Source organism: Salarias fasciatus, chromosome 10 (assembly GCF_902148845.1).
Source record: "Salarias fasciatus chromosome 10, fSalaFa1.1, whole genome shotgun sequence".
In the NCBI taxonomy this organism is placed as follows: Eukaryota; Metazoa; Chordata; class Actinopteri; order Blenniiformes; family Blenniidae; genus Salarias; species Salarias fasciatus.
The window spans coordinates 17,425,332-17,440,331 of record NC_043754.1 but is presented as its reverse complement, the minus strand read 5'-3'; the positions used below and the strand labels follow the sequence as shown (position 1 = coordinate 17,440,331).

The window sequence follows — 15,000 nt, the reverse complement described above, 5'->3', positions numbered from 1 at the left end:
CAAAATTACATATCAGAGAATAAGATCAGAAAAGGAAACACAAAAGTATTTTCTTTTGATAATTATAAATGCTTTATAAATATTGCATTATGCTGTTGTGTGCATCCCATGCAGATCATGCATTATACAGTAGCGTTTTCCTCTTGGAAATTTCAACTTCATCACAATTCAAACAAACATCTGATGATGAAATTGAGCAGAATAACTCTCCGAAAATGATTCAGAAAAAAAAAAACTATTATCGATTATCATCAGCATATCTAAAAGGCTGTCAGAAATCAACCACTCGTATCAACATTCCCCTCTGCGAGACTGTCCCAGGAGATCTTGGGATGCACTTGTCGTCTCCCATGTTGATGCAGATCCACTGAAGCTCGCCTTCATTGCAAAAAATTTACGAGTTTATCAACCTCTAGGCAGCATCCACCTTCTCTCGCTCGAGTAACACTCAGTGCACGAATTTTCAGACTTCACCCGCACATCGCAAAGTGTTTTCTTACCTTTAGAGCTGATATCGGTGGAAGTAAATCCTTTTCCATTCTCTTCTCCACATTCATTTAAAATGAAAAATAAAAATTTAAGAGTCGGTGGTGATGCGCGGAGCAGAAAATCGCTCATACAAATCCCGACAAGCAGTTGTCTACTTGACTGCAGCCATCCTCGCAAAACTATAGCTATTGCCCCAGTTTGATTCACCTCACTACTGTAACCCTGAGTGCAGCGTGCGTCTTTGTCCAGATCCGCAATAGTTTGAACAAAACTGGTGTTTCGGCTGTCAGATGTTCGTTTGCTGGAAGATGAAGCTTCGTGATGAATGTGATACGAAGAACGTGTCGCTTGAGGCAAGTTTAAAAGCGGTCAGCATCAGTTGTCGCTTGTATGGGACCACGGTGCGCAGGAGGCGGCGGGCACTTTCCGATCTTTGCCGAGTGCAGCCGAAAACACCCGGAAGTGTTGCCGGTATCATGCACTGCACTTAAAGGCATCGGCTGCGGCTCCGCATCTCTCTCACACGCGAGTGTGTGTGTTCAGTGGTCATTCTTAAACTATCGAAACTCTTTTCAATCTCCAGCATGTCTGTTTTGTGTTATAATAAGGGCTGTGGAGAGCGTTTTGATCCAGCGAACAACCCGGACGGTGAGTAGTGTTTTGAGTTCACATCGCTGCGTTCGTACCAGGCTACCAGTGAGCTAACCTCTGGAAATTTCTATAGCAAACAGGCCTGCTGGGCCCACGAAGCTAACTCGGTGTTAGCATGTCCCACACTGTTACAACTTCATTCATGAACCCAACCACAGGCAGCTGAAAACACGTGGAGCTATGGTGAAATATTAGCATTATCGCTGCGTTGATGTTAGCATGTGAAGCTACAGTAGTTAGCAGGAGGGCAACTCAAGACTCTGGAAAACTAATGTCCTGACAGGACACACCGTTAGTGTGTTAAAAGTTTCAGAGGGACGTCGACTTGTGCTTTTATTGCTCATGGACGATTTAATGCATATTTCAAATGGTTACCTGTGAGGAAAGCAATGTGCCATTGAGAAACATAATAATCACTTTGAGCACCAAAGTCAAATCAAAAAAGTGTCTCTGGGCAGAAAAACAGTTGTGCACACCACGCAACAGTCAGTATCGCAGCTAGACTCCCTTTCATTAAGTTTAAATTTCAATTCAAGTATAGCCCAGTAATGTTGTTGTGGAAACTATCGTTTATGATGCTCAGTTAATTTCACCTAATATATAAGACAACTATTGAATGCTGAAATAGCAAACACAAAATGCACCAGGATTTAGTTTGTGGTATAAATGCCATAGTAGGGATTTTGTTTATATGTATCTGTCGTATAATTTTGATTATCCTTCTTTCTAAATGAATTATAAAGTGGTGATGTCTTTTAAATGTTTTTTATGAACATTTTTCTTCTTATTTTACAAGTTCTTTGTATTATATTTACTACTGAAAAACTCAATATCCTCTTAAATTTAAAGAAAAAAACCCCCCAATAACTAATAAAAATAGAGAAAAAGAGACTTTCTCCTGGATTCTCGGATTCCAGTCCAGAGATGTATCACACCTTTAAAAGCCACTGCTGTACACCAAAAATGCTACTGTTGTCCCAGTCACAGCAAGCAAAGATGGCCTGTAATGACTGTTTTCAACTGTTTTATTGTTCTGTGTTATATATGGCAATAGCGTCCTGAGGTCGAGAAGTCAAAGTGTTTATGTAATTTCACCTGTAATGAGATGTGCTGGGCAGGTGAAAGTAAACTAAATATTGCAACAGATAAGAGGCCCTTTATATACTCTGCAGCAAAGCGTTCAAGTAAAAACTAAAATCGCTGTTCACTTATTGACTTTGCAGAAGTTACGGAATTGATAGTGGGTGGCCTAGAGGTCAGCAAAGCGAGCAAATTTGAATTGAACTGTGGACGAACACCACCGTGGGTCCCTGATCGAGCCCAGACACCCCGGCTGTGCAGGTTGCTTCAGGAAAAGCATCTGGTGTAAAAAGAGAGCAGCCAAAACCAGCTCTCTCCTCTCACAAAGAGCCTCGACAGAGCCACAGATTGTGGGCCATTGCTCACAAATAGGAAAAACACTTGTATATACATACATGTCATATATTTAGCGAAAATATTTGGAAGCTTCCCCATTTTCTGAAATCTTGACACAGGCGGTTCATAATCCATATTCCTCTTAAAAACAACAGCTACATGTCAAATTGGATCAAACAAAAAGGACTTTGGAAACAGAAGCACTTTTAACATCAGCTTTATATTTATTCATTCAGCTTTGTGTTTTAGGTGACAAATCATAGTGCTAGTGCTTTCAGACTCACACAATTAAACATATTGTCTTGCTTGTAATTTGCTATTGCTGTATTTAGGATTAGTGGACACCTCTTGAAGAGTAAATAACAAATTGTCTTATTTTTTAGAATTGTTGTTAACCTTATAAAATATACACGAGCAGTTGTGTAAAGCAACAAATTCCCAATGTGACTGTAGAAGTGGAAGTCCAGTCCCATGATAATTCTCTAACATACATTGTATTTCCTTATTCAATTTCATAATGAGTTTGTTTACTGGATGATATATTGTTGCTATGGAGGTGCTGATTTAGCTCTAATTGAACATTTAGAGTAGCATTGTTGTTCTCAGCTCCCATGATGGAAAGCAGTGAATCCCTGCTTTTCTTTCATTAGACTTGCTGTGTGTCTAGGAGTGATACAGTATTGTGCACAGCCACATACTTGATGCAGGACTCGAGTCTAATTTCCATTTTAATAGGATTCCTCTTTTTCACAACTGTGGAGTATATTGTTATCTTTAGGGGTATCTTGGAGGTGTATCGATGGCGCTGACATAAAAAAGACACAACTCAGGCCGCCCTGAGGCTTGATTTATGATTTCCTCTCACAGTTTCCTTTTTTTTTTTCCCTCCAAATTTGTTTCAATATGATTTGGTCTTTTAAGAAGCTTCACTTTTTATTTAGCTTAAATATTGATAGCCAAATAATTTATGTATAGTCATAAGTGGCTTTTGGCTGTTTGCCACATACCATTAAATAGCCATGCGTCCTCCATTTTGGAGGGCAGTGGTCATTTAGAGGTTAGAGAAACTGCCTCTGGATCAGAGATTCACAGGTATAAATCCTGCTGCTGACAGGTCACCACTGTAGGTCCCTGGAGAAGGTCTCTGACCTCCAGTAGCTTCCCGTGTGACAGATATTTCTAGTAAAGGCAATATTGGGAACCTGAATAGGAAATGCAGTGAAAGAATTTCCCCAAGGGGATCAATATCGTATGCTGTCTTTCTTTTATAGAAGGAGGGTAAAATTCATTTTTCCAAGCTCATTTACTATTCATGTCTGTGTGTGTATTGCATCGTACTCCACTGTGGACAAATTAGATTACTTCTTTGCCTTTGCTGCCGAGTTAAATGGAATTCAGCAAAAGGAAGTTTCTGAAGGAAATTCCTGGATAAGTTTAAAACATGAACGTACGATCTTGACAGGACATTAACATTTCTTTTTTTTCTCTCTGTTTCCGTGATTTGCTAAGTCCGTAGAACTTAGTTGTCGTCATTAATTATAATGCCTCAGTCTTTTTGATGCTGCACTTTCTCCAAAGAGTCTCTGAACACAAAGTTCTTCAACGTCTTTCCAATCAACTATGAAATTTCCCTCGGTGAAAGGGAATATATACATGTTTCCTTTCCGAGATTTTATCCTACCAGTGTGAAGGCAGCGCAGTCAGCCCTGCTGTTGTGATCCGTTCCAAAGAAAGAGTCATCAAATCGGTTAGAAGTGACTTGGGTTTTTTTTCTTTCAGCATGTTGATATTTTTGAAGCGCACTGAGATCTACACAGACTGCTTTTCCACGGCTTAACGCAGCCCTCTGTAAAATAAATGTGCAATTTGCTGCAGAAGCTGTTCTGGATGAACTTGTAAACAGCCTCCGTTTCCCCACTACCACAACATGTTTTTCTTCCAAGTTTATCGAAGATGTTTGTTTTGTTTTGGCAGACGGCTGCACCTATCATCCCGGAGTCCCAGTGTTCCACGATGCCTTGAAGGTAAATTGCCTGGAACTGCACATGCTAGCTTGTTTCCTGTTTTCCCAGTCCAAGTGAATGTCACCTTAACTTCCTGCAGGGATGGTCTTGCTGCAAGAGGAGAACTACTGACTTCTCAGACTTCCTGAGCATTGCTGTAAGTTTCCTGTTTGGGTCACACGCTCCCTCTATTCCCCACGGTCTTTGTAGTCTATTGTTTCATAGGTATTGACTGCCACGTTTTGCTGTGTGACATGAAGTCGTATTGTTCACTTTCTCCACACAGGGCTGCACAAAAGGTCCACATAACAAAGAGAAGCCCCCTGAGCCGGTGAAGCCAGATGTCACCTCGTCGGGAGAAAAGAAAGACCTAGAAGACCAGAAACCAAAGTTTAACGAGTACATCATCTCTGCACCAAAACCTCAGGAGGCCATCCACAGACCGAGGTTTGTTTTTACACATACTATTGTAATTTAATCAGCACAATAAGGATGTTCTAAGCTCCTACCATTTGTGCAGTGTGTGCCAAATATAGACGTGATTTGAAATGCAATTGTTTGTCCTGGCGTCGTCGTTCAGATTATAATTGAAAGCAATAATTAGAAAGGTCCTTGTTTCCATTCATTGCATGAAGAAGGCTTCTTTTTTTTTTTTCACTGTCTTTCTCCTTTAGATCACCGATCTATGTTGTGCTCAGCTTTTTTCTGTTCTAGTATTAAATGTATGGGAAGGTCAGGTACAGAGTCAGAGGTATTAAATCAGCCCGAAATCATCAAACGTACACTGAGCGGTCACAGGATAATCTGAGATGTTCTCCAGTCTTTTTAACCCGGCTTCAAAAGAAAAAGAACAGGCAAGTGATGAAGCGATTACTGCTGAATAGTAAGTCTCCTTTCAAGTGGAATATTGGTCTGAGTCAGGCTTTGCACAGGAGATCTGGTTTTGGAGTGCCGTTGCCAATAATGTAGTTTTAACTCAAGCTGAAAAAAAGATATTACTGTGAATAGTTTTAAGAATCTCTTTAAAATATTCCTTCTACACTTGCTGAAAGTTTTGTTCCTGGTGTCTTTCTGTTTCAGCGCCGATGAACCGATGGTGAGGTTGCAGCATAAAGTCTCCAACTCTCTGAAGCAGGCTTTGGAGAAACTAAAACTGTCTGAAAATGCTGCAGAGAAGAAAGGTGAAAATAGAACTTAATCTTCCCCCTTCTTCCCTTTACTCCTGCACCTCTGTTTTTTAATCTTTTTTTGTCATCTTCATCTTAGAAAACCATCCATCCACAGCTTTTTATAGGCGACAGGAAGGTCATGTTGACAGTAGAACTTAATGGATGGCCACTGGGAGTTTGCCATCACCTGTGTCATTCACATCATGGCAGTGGAGTTAATGCTGACAGGAAGAGGACAATGCCTTGTTTCTGCGGGAGCATATTTAAATTCTCAATCAATCCTTTTGTCTTTCCCCTCCCGTCGGTGACTTTTTAGAGGAAGACAGCGACGAGATCAAAATTGGAACATCCTGTAAAAACGGGGGCTGCACTAAAGTAAGTAATTCAGCTATTGTAAAGTGGGATATTCTGGAGGACATTTATGCGGTGCTAAATGAGTGACCAGCTTTTATTCATCCTGCTATTATCATCATCGCATAACTTTGGGTTTAATGTTTGAAGTTTGGCTCAATTTTTCGCAAAAAAACTTAAGAAAAAAATGTTTACTGAAGTAAATCTAGAACAGGTGTAATTAATAATAACATTTGATAAGTACTCAACTGGGTGGACAAGGCAAAGAATTCCTTCCACCTCCACTTTTCTGAGGACTGATATGGCCCGTCAGAGCCAGAATCCAAGATTAGAAGCTAAATGGTGAAGAGAATCTGCACTGACATGTTTGGTAGATACTTGGAGTGGGAATTTACTGATTTACATAATTGCACTTTAACTGATGTGATTGAAAGCCATAAGACAATTTCTCCAGGGCAGCTTACATTCAGTAAGTAGTAAGTTTGTAAGTTGGGGTCTTGGCAGAGGTAAAACTTCTACTTTTGGGTCTTTTAATGGGGAATTAATGGCTTTTCTAGACAGTGATACATTGATCTTTGTCATCGTGGTAATATTGAAGGTTGTAAATCTGATTTCAACAAGCATTACGCTAAAGGCCTGTCCTTTTCATCCCTCCATGAAATTAACAAAAACTTCTGCAGCTATCTTTAAAATGCTCTGCGAAAATAAGCAAAGTGCTTTACTTGTCGGAATTGTGCCTAATTTGTAAAAACCTGACGTCGAGTGTTGTTGTGTCTTCAGAGCTTTGATGGACCTGCCAGTGACTCGGATGTGTGCTCATTCCACTCTGGAGTTCCCATCTTTCACGAAGGGTGGGTGCCGGTGATAGTCTTACCACAAAATTGTGCAATGAATTTTGATTTCAAATGTAAAAAGGGCCCTTTTCCTTCCCCGAGTTTGTTTCACGACAGGATAGAGGAGATATTTCTGGAGCGGTAAAAGACTCCTGCAGAGCAGCACTGATGTTTTACTGTTGTGTTTCCTGTTAGTCGTGTTTACGGTTTCTCTTGAGTGACAAGCTCTTTACTGCCAAAAATAAAAAAAATAAAATAAACCAGCGAATGTTCTGTCCTTCCCACATCTCCAGGATGAAATACTGGAGCTGCTGCAAGAGGAAAACCTCCGACTTCAACACCTTCCTCTCTCAAGAGGGCTGCACCAAGGGAGCACATCTATGGAGGAAAAAAGACGCGGTACGCGCCCCGTATCCTCAACAACCAATCGTTCATCAAGTCTGTGTGAAACACCTCAGCTGTGACTCCACCTAGCGGCGTGTGGCGAACGCTCACACGGCCAACGGAGACGATCTGTGCCGTATTTTAAACACGGCGCCGTCTGAAACCTCTCCGCAGGGTAAGAAGGTGGTGCCGTGCCGTTTTGACTGGCATCAAACCGGGACGCAGGTCATCATTTCCATCTACGCAAAGAACGCCGTCCCAGAGCTGAGCTTTGTTGACGCCAACAGCACCACGGTGAGAGACGCTTTTGTCTGTCAGGTAAATAAACGGTTTTGTAAAAATGCATTTTGTCTCAGTTGACTGTTTTCTCATCTTTTCTGTTTTAGCTCAACATCCACATTATATTTGAGGGAGAGAAGGAATTTGAGCAGAACATCAGCTTGTGGGGAGTAAGTACCCTCTCACTTTTCCTCTAATATGAAAACGCTCCTGATTCTTGCATCCTGCCAGTTTGAATTTAGATTTCATTGCTTTTTTGCCCTGCATTCAAAATATCCTAATTTAGCATACTGACATGGATGATATCTGTTTGTTTGTTTCCACTGATATTTACTAGGATCATTTTCAGGGCACCAATACTCCCTTTTTGTAAAAATAAACACGAGAACTTAAGGCCGACTTTGAACTGCTCATAGCACAACTGCACAGTCGGCTCTAGTCTTTGAAAGTTTTTTGATTTATACATTCCGCATGTGTGTGTTGTGGTCAGCTCCCTCCCTCACAGAGTCTACATTAAGGGTTTTTCTCGTTGGGTCTGAAAGCATGTGATTGATTCTAACTGGTTGCTTTAAAAAAAATTCCCCGAGGTGTAAATGCGCATGTGACTGTCTCTCTGATGGATGTGCAGCCTGTCCACCCCGCGTTTGTCCCTGATGTTTATAAGATGAGTGAATGTTTGTGCGGGAAAACTACAAAGTCGTGACAATTTGTTCATTCTTCAATGAGCAGCGCTGAGCTTATTTCCACATTTCTCTTTTATTCCACACCTTTGTGTCATTTCAGGTAATCGATGTGAGCAGAAGCACGGTGAACATGATGGCAGCCAAGATCGAAGTCGCCATGAGAAAGTCCGAGGCGATGACCTGGGCTCGTCTGGACCTGCCCCCTCCTGTCCCCCCTCCGAAAGAGAGCGAGAAGAAAAAAGAAGACGACGATGAAGATGACGACGATAGCGAGGATGAGGACGAATGATGGATTTCGAACTGAAGAGGTAGAATGTATGATTAGCTGTATCAAAGGCAACACGAGTCTCATTATTTACGAAGAATTGCCACTAGCTGTGTTGAAACTGTCGGCCTTTACATCTCTACGTCACAGTGCGTCCTCTCCCGCTCTCAATCATCCGGAGTGCTCCACTCTGACTATTTTCTGAGCTTTATTAGCTGCGATGCAAGTTTGAATGCTGAGGGATCATTTAGGATTTCTACAACACTTTTTTCACAGTAATTAAAAATGTCCATGCGTTTCTTAAATTGCACTGAAATCTCTTGGGGAACCACATCACACAATAAATATGAGTTAGCGGTGATCCTGCTTGTCACCTGGTCATATCGGGGATCAAGAAACCTTACTTCACTTCAGCCTTTTTCTTTTGTCTGTTATTAACTGTATGACAAATGCTAAACTGTCATTTTTTTAAAAAAAATTGTTCATTCCATTCATTGGGTTCATGAATTCATTCATCGGTTGTTTTGTCTCCCTGTGTCAGATCGGTTCTAAATACGTCGCATTGCACTACTCAAAACCCCACAACCCCACTGTTTGCTTTTTTTTAATTTTATCTTTCATTATATCACGTCCTGGTATCAAACCGGTAGGTGGGCTTGAACAATGTGCTTTACACAACCATGCCTTCTTACTTTAAAACAGAACAATCAAAAAACACAAAAAAATAATCTTAGCTATAGTCATTCCTAATTCCTGGAATCAACACAATACTGTCAAACACCTTAAAGGGTGTGAAAGCTTTTTCAGGACCGTCTTGGTACATGTATTCCAATTTTAATCCAGTGTGATCAAAAAGCAGTTCATTAGATTGAATTGGAAATGTGTGTTGTTAAACTGTCATTTGTATAAAATTGGATCTATTGAGGAAGAATTATTGTTATACAAATTAAAAAATTTCCTTGGGACTCATATGTTAAGTTTCACTGTGTTCCTTATTAAAATTATAGATTAGTTCTGTTTTTGTGTTTTTTTTTTTTCCTGTCAGATATGATGTATACGTTGTACAATTTTGCATTTTAATGCTGTATTTATCTTTTTTTTTTCTGTCAAGACAACATGATATGGAGTTTGAGTAGAATGTACTGTATTTCCTGCAAATGCCATTCGAATACATTTTTGAGCCAAGTACTGTATTATATAAAAAAAGTTATTCTTGACAGCATGTGTCCAGGCTGAGAATGTATGACGTGTATTTGCTGATTGATTCCCCAACTCAAGATTAAATGATCAAGAAATTATTTATCTAACCAAAAACTGAACATTTGACTCGATCCTTAAAAAAAAACTTGGTATGCATCATGATTTATACTGTATCTCTCCATGAATCTGAATGCAGTCCCACATTCTGAACAGGTTTTAGTTCAAATGTCAGATTATTTCAAACATTTGTAAAATGAAACACTTGAAAAAGTTAAAGTAGGTTGACTTTTCAAGTTAATGTTTTGAACTGCGTCTGCTTTTCACAAATGTCAAGTTTTTATTTAAATTTGGCAACTCCAAGGTCGGGATGCAGAAGGAAGTCCTCGTGCAGCTGAGGCCTCAGATCTTGACTTTCAAGTAGAGATCATCATATTCTCTCTCTCTCTCTCTCTCTCTCTCTCTCTAAAAGCATCACAAACATAAATCAATTCAAATATTAATCAAAGTGCGTCTTAGTCGACTCCCACACGAAGATAATAAAAGACGGCTCCCCAAGGCATCTGTTGATGTCTAAATATTTTTGTGGTTTTTAGTGATTGTTTGATACTCTTTGCCTTGACTGATGCAACACATTGCAGCACATAGTTTTTTTTTAAGATAATCTGCAAAGAAGAAAAAAAAAGCTGAACTCCAGAGAATAAATTTGTGAAGTCTTGATGGAACATACACGTGACAGGCAAGTGTGAAATGATCTAACGGCTCAAGTTTGACAAGTTACATATTGTGGGAGGGAAAAGGTTCAACATGTAAATCCATTTAAAAGAAAAAAAACATGCTGCTGCTTCTTTTTTTTTCACTTTTTTAATACAGTTTTACCTTCAACAATACTTGTAGATCCAGGCAGACTTCAAAGTGCTCAGTAAGATTCATAAATGGGTATTTCCCTGCGCAGGCTGTACCTTCACATAGCTGTTTGGTAGTTACGGTGGCTGGTTTCCTCTGTGTCATTGCTCCAGATAAGTGGCTGTCTTTCAGGGAGAGAAAATAAGTTTTTCCAGCTCCTCCCCGGCAGGAAAGACGAGCCACCGTATCGCCGTTTTGCAGTTAGGACCGCGGCTGTGACGGCTATTGCCACAATCCCGCCGCAGAGTGCTGCCAGCAGCAGCCAGGGCCACGCCGCCTGCAGCTCCTCCAGGTAAGGATGCAGAGATTCCGCCAGCCTCTGGCCTAATAAGAACAAAAGTCACAGTGAAGTACCTCATTATTATTTTACAGGGACGATATCGTTAGATGAAGAATATATATCTGTTCCATCTGTAAATTTTCTGAAGGGACGAAGAAATTACAGACGAATGAAAGAACCAAGTGATTGTCTGAAAGTCAAATGAAATGAAAGTGAACTTACTGGCACCCAGCAGATTAGAGTATTCATATCCAAGATCCTTGCTGGAAATGAAGTATTCTCTGTTGCGATGCAGGGGCATGAATGGCGCCATGTGATATTCTGCATTGTGCCCGATAGGAGCATTGGACCCTGGGTACTGGGACGGTGACGGCCTGTGCCTCCTGAGCCACTGTTCATAAAGGCTTCCATGGAGGAAGAAAGAAGTTTTATTAACACTCCCAATGTCTGCAAACAGATACGTTTTGTAAACAACATAGATACGAACGCGTCTCACCTGTCAACATATGCGTGGTGGAGAAGAAATATGGGGTCATTTGCGGAGCCCTGCACCGAAGACATGGATCCATTCATGAACACATGCAGAGCAGCATGCATGCCCAAACGAGGACTGCTCCCTAAACCAGTCCGAGGGTCCCCGAATCCTGCAAGATGGAAAATATTTTAAAACCCAAGCAGCTCAGGTTTCATCTCATCTAAAGTACAGACTGGAGTTCACCTCAGATAACAGATAATCACTGAAATCTGGAAGTTATGAATGAGAATGGCTCCATTTAAATGGTCAAACAAGAAAAAAAAATCATCCTTAAGTGAACCTTTAGTTTTCTGGGAAATAGATATGTGAATATTTTATGATCTGGTGGGAATCTAGACAGGCCATCAAAGCTGCAATAATATAAATGGGAACATCTAATATTAATATCCTGTCAATACACTTGAAAATAAATGTTTAGGTTAATTATGTTAGTTGTCTTCCTACAATAGCTAAATTTGATTAATATCTAAGTCCATGACAACTATGAAATAAATTCAATCCAGCCAGTATAATATAACTATACCATTGAGATTCAAATGTGTATTTTAGTGAAGCACAATTTAAGCAAAGAGAACATTTCAATACTCGACCATCTACATTTAAGATGAGAAGGATTCCTTTGCAGTATTACAAATTCACACAATGTCAGATTGGCTGGGTGCTTTAAAGGAAAATGAATAGTCAGAGGACTCTTCATCTTGGAGAGTAACAGAGTGGTGGTTCAGGGTGGTAGATCTCAGAGAGAGAGAGTGTGTGTGTGTACTGTATGTGGTCAGCCTTATCTGACCTTCCAGAGTGTTCCGGAAGCTCATGTTGGCACTGCGGTCCATTGCCCCGGTGTCATAGTCGGGCAAACTGAGAGTGAACTCCACCTCTGCTGAAGTTGGGAGTCGTTCCACCAGGTTGCGGTTGTGGTTGCCGGGGTTGCGACGCAGTGGGCCTTCTGCCCTGGCATCACACAGCACACCTCTGTCGTTGTAGTCAGTGGCTTGAGAGCACAGGACCTGCAGATGCAGATAGACAAGAGCCAAAACACATTCCAGCAGCAAAGTGAACGCCAGGACAAGTGAAAGTGAATACAGAGGAAAATATCAATTTAATATGTGAGCTTTTTATTGCTTTGCTGTCACTCAAATGCAAGGACCCTGGCATATTCTGTTATAACTCTGATTCTCAAACAAAACAGAGAGACAGCTTGAAATAGGTGTGGGGATTTTTAAAAGTAAAAATCTGTGTTAATAATTTAAAACTCCTTCACGCCTTGAATGTTTTAAGAGAGAAATAATTTTACTCATGAACACTGCGGAGAGGAGCAGACAAGAAAAGACAAGCGGAAAAAGAAAGAATTCAGATAAACCCTGGTTGCTGGTTCATTACCCTCCAGGAGGAAAAAACCGAGCCGGGGCTGATCAGATCGGGGTCCTGGGGACTCCGGCCCCCCATCAGCTCGTCCGTGCACACGGCGCACTCCCGGGCGTCTCTCCAGTCCCAGTACGGGATGGTGAAGCTCGTGTCCCCGCTCAGCTTCCTGATCTCGTGCTCCCAGTGCAGCAAGTAGACCCGGTGCCAGGGGAGGAACGCCGGAGCCCAGTGCGCAAAGTCCACATCCGTCCACACGTTCCCGGGCCCCCCCAGCAGCGCGTTCCTGGACACGTAGTAATGCATCCACACGAAGACGTCGTACACGGACACGTTGGAGAACATGGGGTTGGACCCGTTCCCCATCTCCAGGTAGGTCCCCGTGGCCACCACGTAGTCCGCGCTCACAGTCTGCTTCGCCAAGTTCAAGTAGGACACAAATCTGATCCTCTCGGACCTGGACAGGTGGAAAATGTTCCTCCTGAGAGACTCCCTCCTCTCATTGCAGTTCTGTCCAAAGTAGCCAAACTTGCAGTCCCCGCAGTTGAAGCCCATGAAGTTCCCCGCGCACTGGCAGGTCCTGTTGTAAAACACCAGCGGCCACTTTTCTCGGTCGTCCAGTCCGGAGAAGGGGTACTGCGGTCCGTCGGGCTGATCGCTGACCTCCACGTCCCGACAGAAGCCCCGACCCGAGCTGGCTCCGCAGGCCGAGCCGTCCCCCTCCCAGGCCGGGCAGCACTCCTTGGCGCGCAGGGCCTCCTGGGTGGCGCACAGACGGGGGAACTGCTGACGGCTGGGACTGAAACACAACAGGAAAATGATGATGGTCTTCAGTGGCCACATCACAACAGGTTAGGGGTTTTTTTTCCACTCGGAGGCTCCGACCGGTCCCACTGAAAGAAACCATAAAATGCGTAAAAGTTGAGAAGTTGAATATGTGAAGAATTCTTGGCTTAAGTTCCTCTGTTCCCACCCTCCACCCCCCTTTTGGCTGAGGCAGTCACATGCCCAATTAACCCCCGACTTAGTGCTCCAGGGGAGGGTTTGGAGAGAAATCACCCGCAAACAGTCTTCCCAAGATTCTCCTTTGAAAAAAAAAAAAGTGAATTTCAACAAAATTTTATTAAACCTATATTTGTGTTGCACAGTGCTCTCAAAAGAAAAATTTACTTTCTGATTGTTATCAATAAACCCCGCAAAAGCACTAAAGGGCCCAGCTCAAAACACTTGCTTGACATTTCATACTTGCTGGTTTCACTGTGGTCTCTGCTTCATAAAAACACACTGTTGTAGATCATTAAATCAACACACTTTCTCGGACAATTACTCTTGCCTTATCACAATCAGATTTCCTAACCACAGCCCTGCTTACAGTGAAGATATCTTCATCGGAACATCTGACAGCTTGAGTCCTGCAGAAACAGGTCCCCACAACATTAGAAGTGTCTAGACAGCACACCCACATCAAGTGAAATCACCATGGCAGCACTGGTACCAAGAGTAGTAAGAGAAGCTCAGAAGGAAACGCAAACACATACATTCATGTTTTTATTATACTATTATTTAATTATGTTATTGAGTCCAAACTAATAACTGATATTCCCCATATTTATGGTTTCGGACATGTTTGTTTCATATGAATAATCAGACCTATGATTTAAAGAAAACAAATATTAAATTTAATTTTATATTAATTCTCTCATTTTACATTGTGAATATCCCTCCAAGAATTGTGATGTTGAGCTTTGGTGGTCTGACGATCAGATGACTTCAGCCTATAGGACGTCATCTGAAGACCATCTGATAATGAAGGGGATGCCTCCAGCCACTTCCTTGATTTTTTTTCCTTCAGAAGAACAATCCTTTTACTGCTGCCTCACATGCCTCTTTATCTGAGAGTGCTCCCAGTGTGCTACCTGACCTTTAATTCCCACTATGACTTTCACACGTGATGTTCATGGGGCCACATTTATTCAGAGACCACCCATCTATCGCCACCAGAGGGCGCCATACAGTCATTATAAATTCCATTTCTAAGTCCACATAAATATTTTTCCATCTCCCCATAAAAAGAAAATTTAACTCAGACAAGCCATGTCCAAAGGTAAGTGTCCACCACACCTCTTTGAATTCTCCAAACATACGTTGCCTTATTTTATTTTATGTTATTTTTATTTTACTCAGAAGACATTCTCCCAAT

General features: G+C 41.6%; 3 protein-coding genes across 3 annotated transcripts in view; 1 reads left to right on the top strand and 2 right to left on the bottom strand.

Annotated features, from left to right (window-relative positions):
- The window catches only part of fat3b (FAT atypical cadherin 3b), a 64,967-nt gene extending 64,252 nt beyond the window's left edge, over nt 1-715 (bottom strand). The window contains exon 1 of the mRNA XM_030101819.1: nt 501-715. Coding sequence (XP_029957679.1) covers nt 501-618 — 118 coding nt within the window. The 5' untranslated portion in view covers nt 619-715. The remainder of the gene's footprint in view (nt 1-500) is intronic.
- A 249-nt stretch (nt 716-964) lies between these two features.
- On the top strand, nt 965-9,827 carry chordc1b (cysteine and histidine-rich domain (CHORD) containing 1b). Its single transcript, XM_030101805.1, has 11 exons — nt 965-1,137; nt 4,531-4,580; nt 4,660-4,716; nt 4,846-5,006; nt 5,640-5,740; nt 6,045-6,103; nt 6,860-6,930; nt 7,206-7,311; nt 7,471-7,590; nt 7,683-7,745; nt 8,359-9,827. The coding sequence occupies exons 1-11, from the start codon at nt 1,074-1,076 to the stop codon at nt 8,545-8,547; spliced, it is 1,041 nt and encodes a 346-aa protein (XP_029957665.1). The 5' UTR covers nt 965-1,073; the 3' UTR covers nt 8,548-9,827.
- Nucleotides 9,828-10,585: 758 nt separating this feature from the next.
- On the bottom strand, nt 10,586-13,643 carry LOC115396060 (tyrosinase-like). Its single transcript, XM_030101821.1, has 5 exons — nt 12,819-13,643; nt 12,229-12,445; nt 11,403-11,550; nt 11,129-11,310; nt 10,586-10,950 (listed from the first exon to the last, which is right to left on the bottom strand). Exons 1-5 carry the CDS (start codon nt 13,641-13,643, stop codon nt 10,685-10,687), a joined length of 1,638 nt encoding a protein of 545 aa, XP_029957681.1. The 3' UTR covers nt 10,586-10,684.
- Between the last annotated feature and the right edge of the window lie 1,357 nt (nt 13,644-15,000).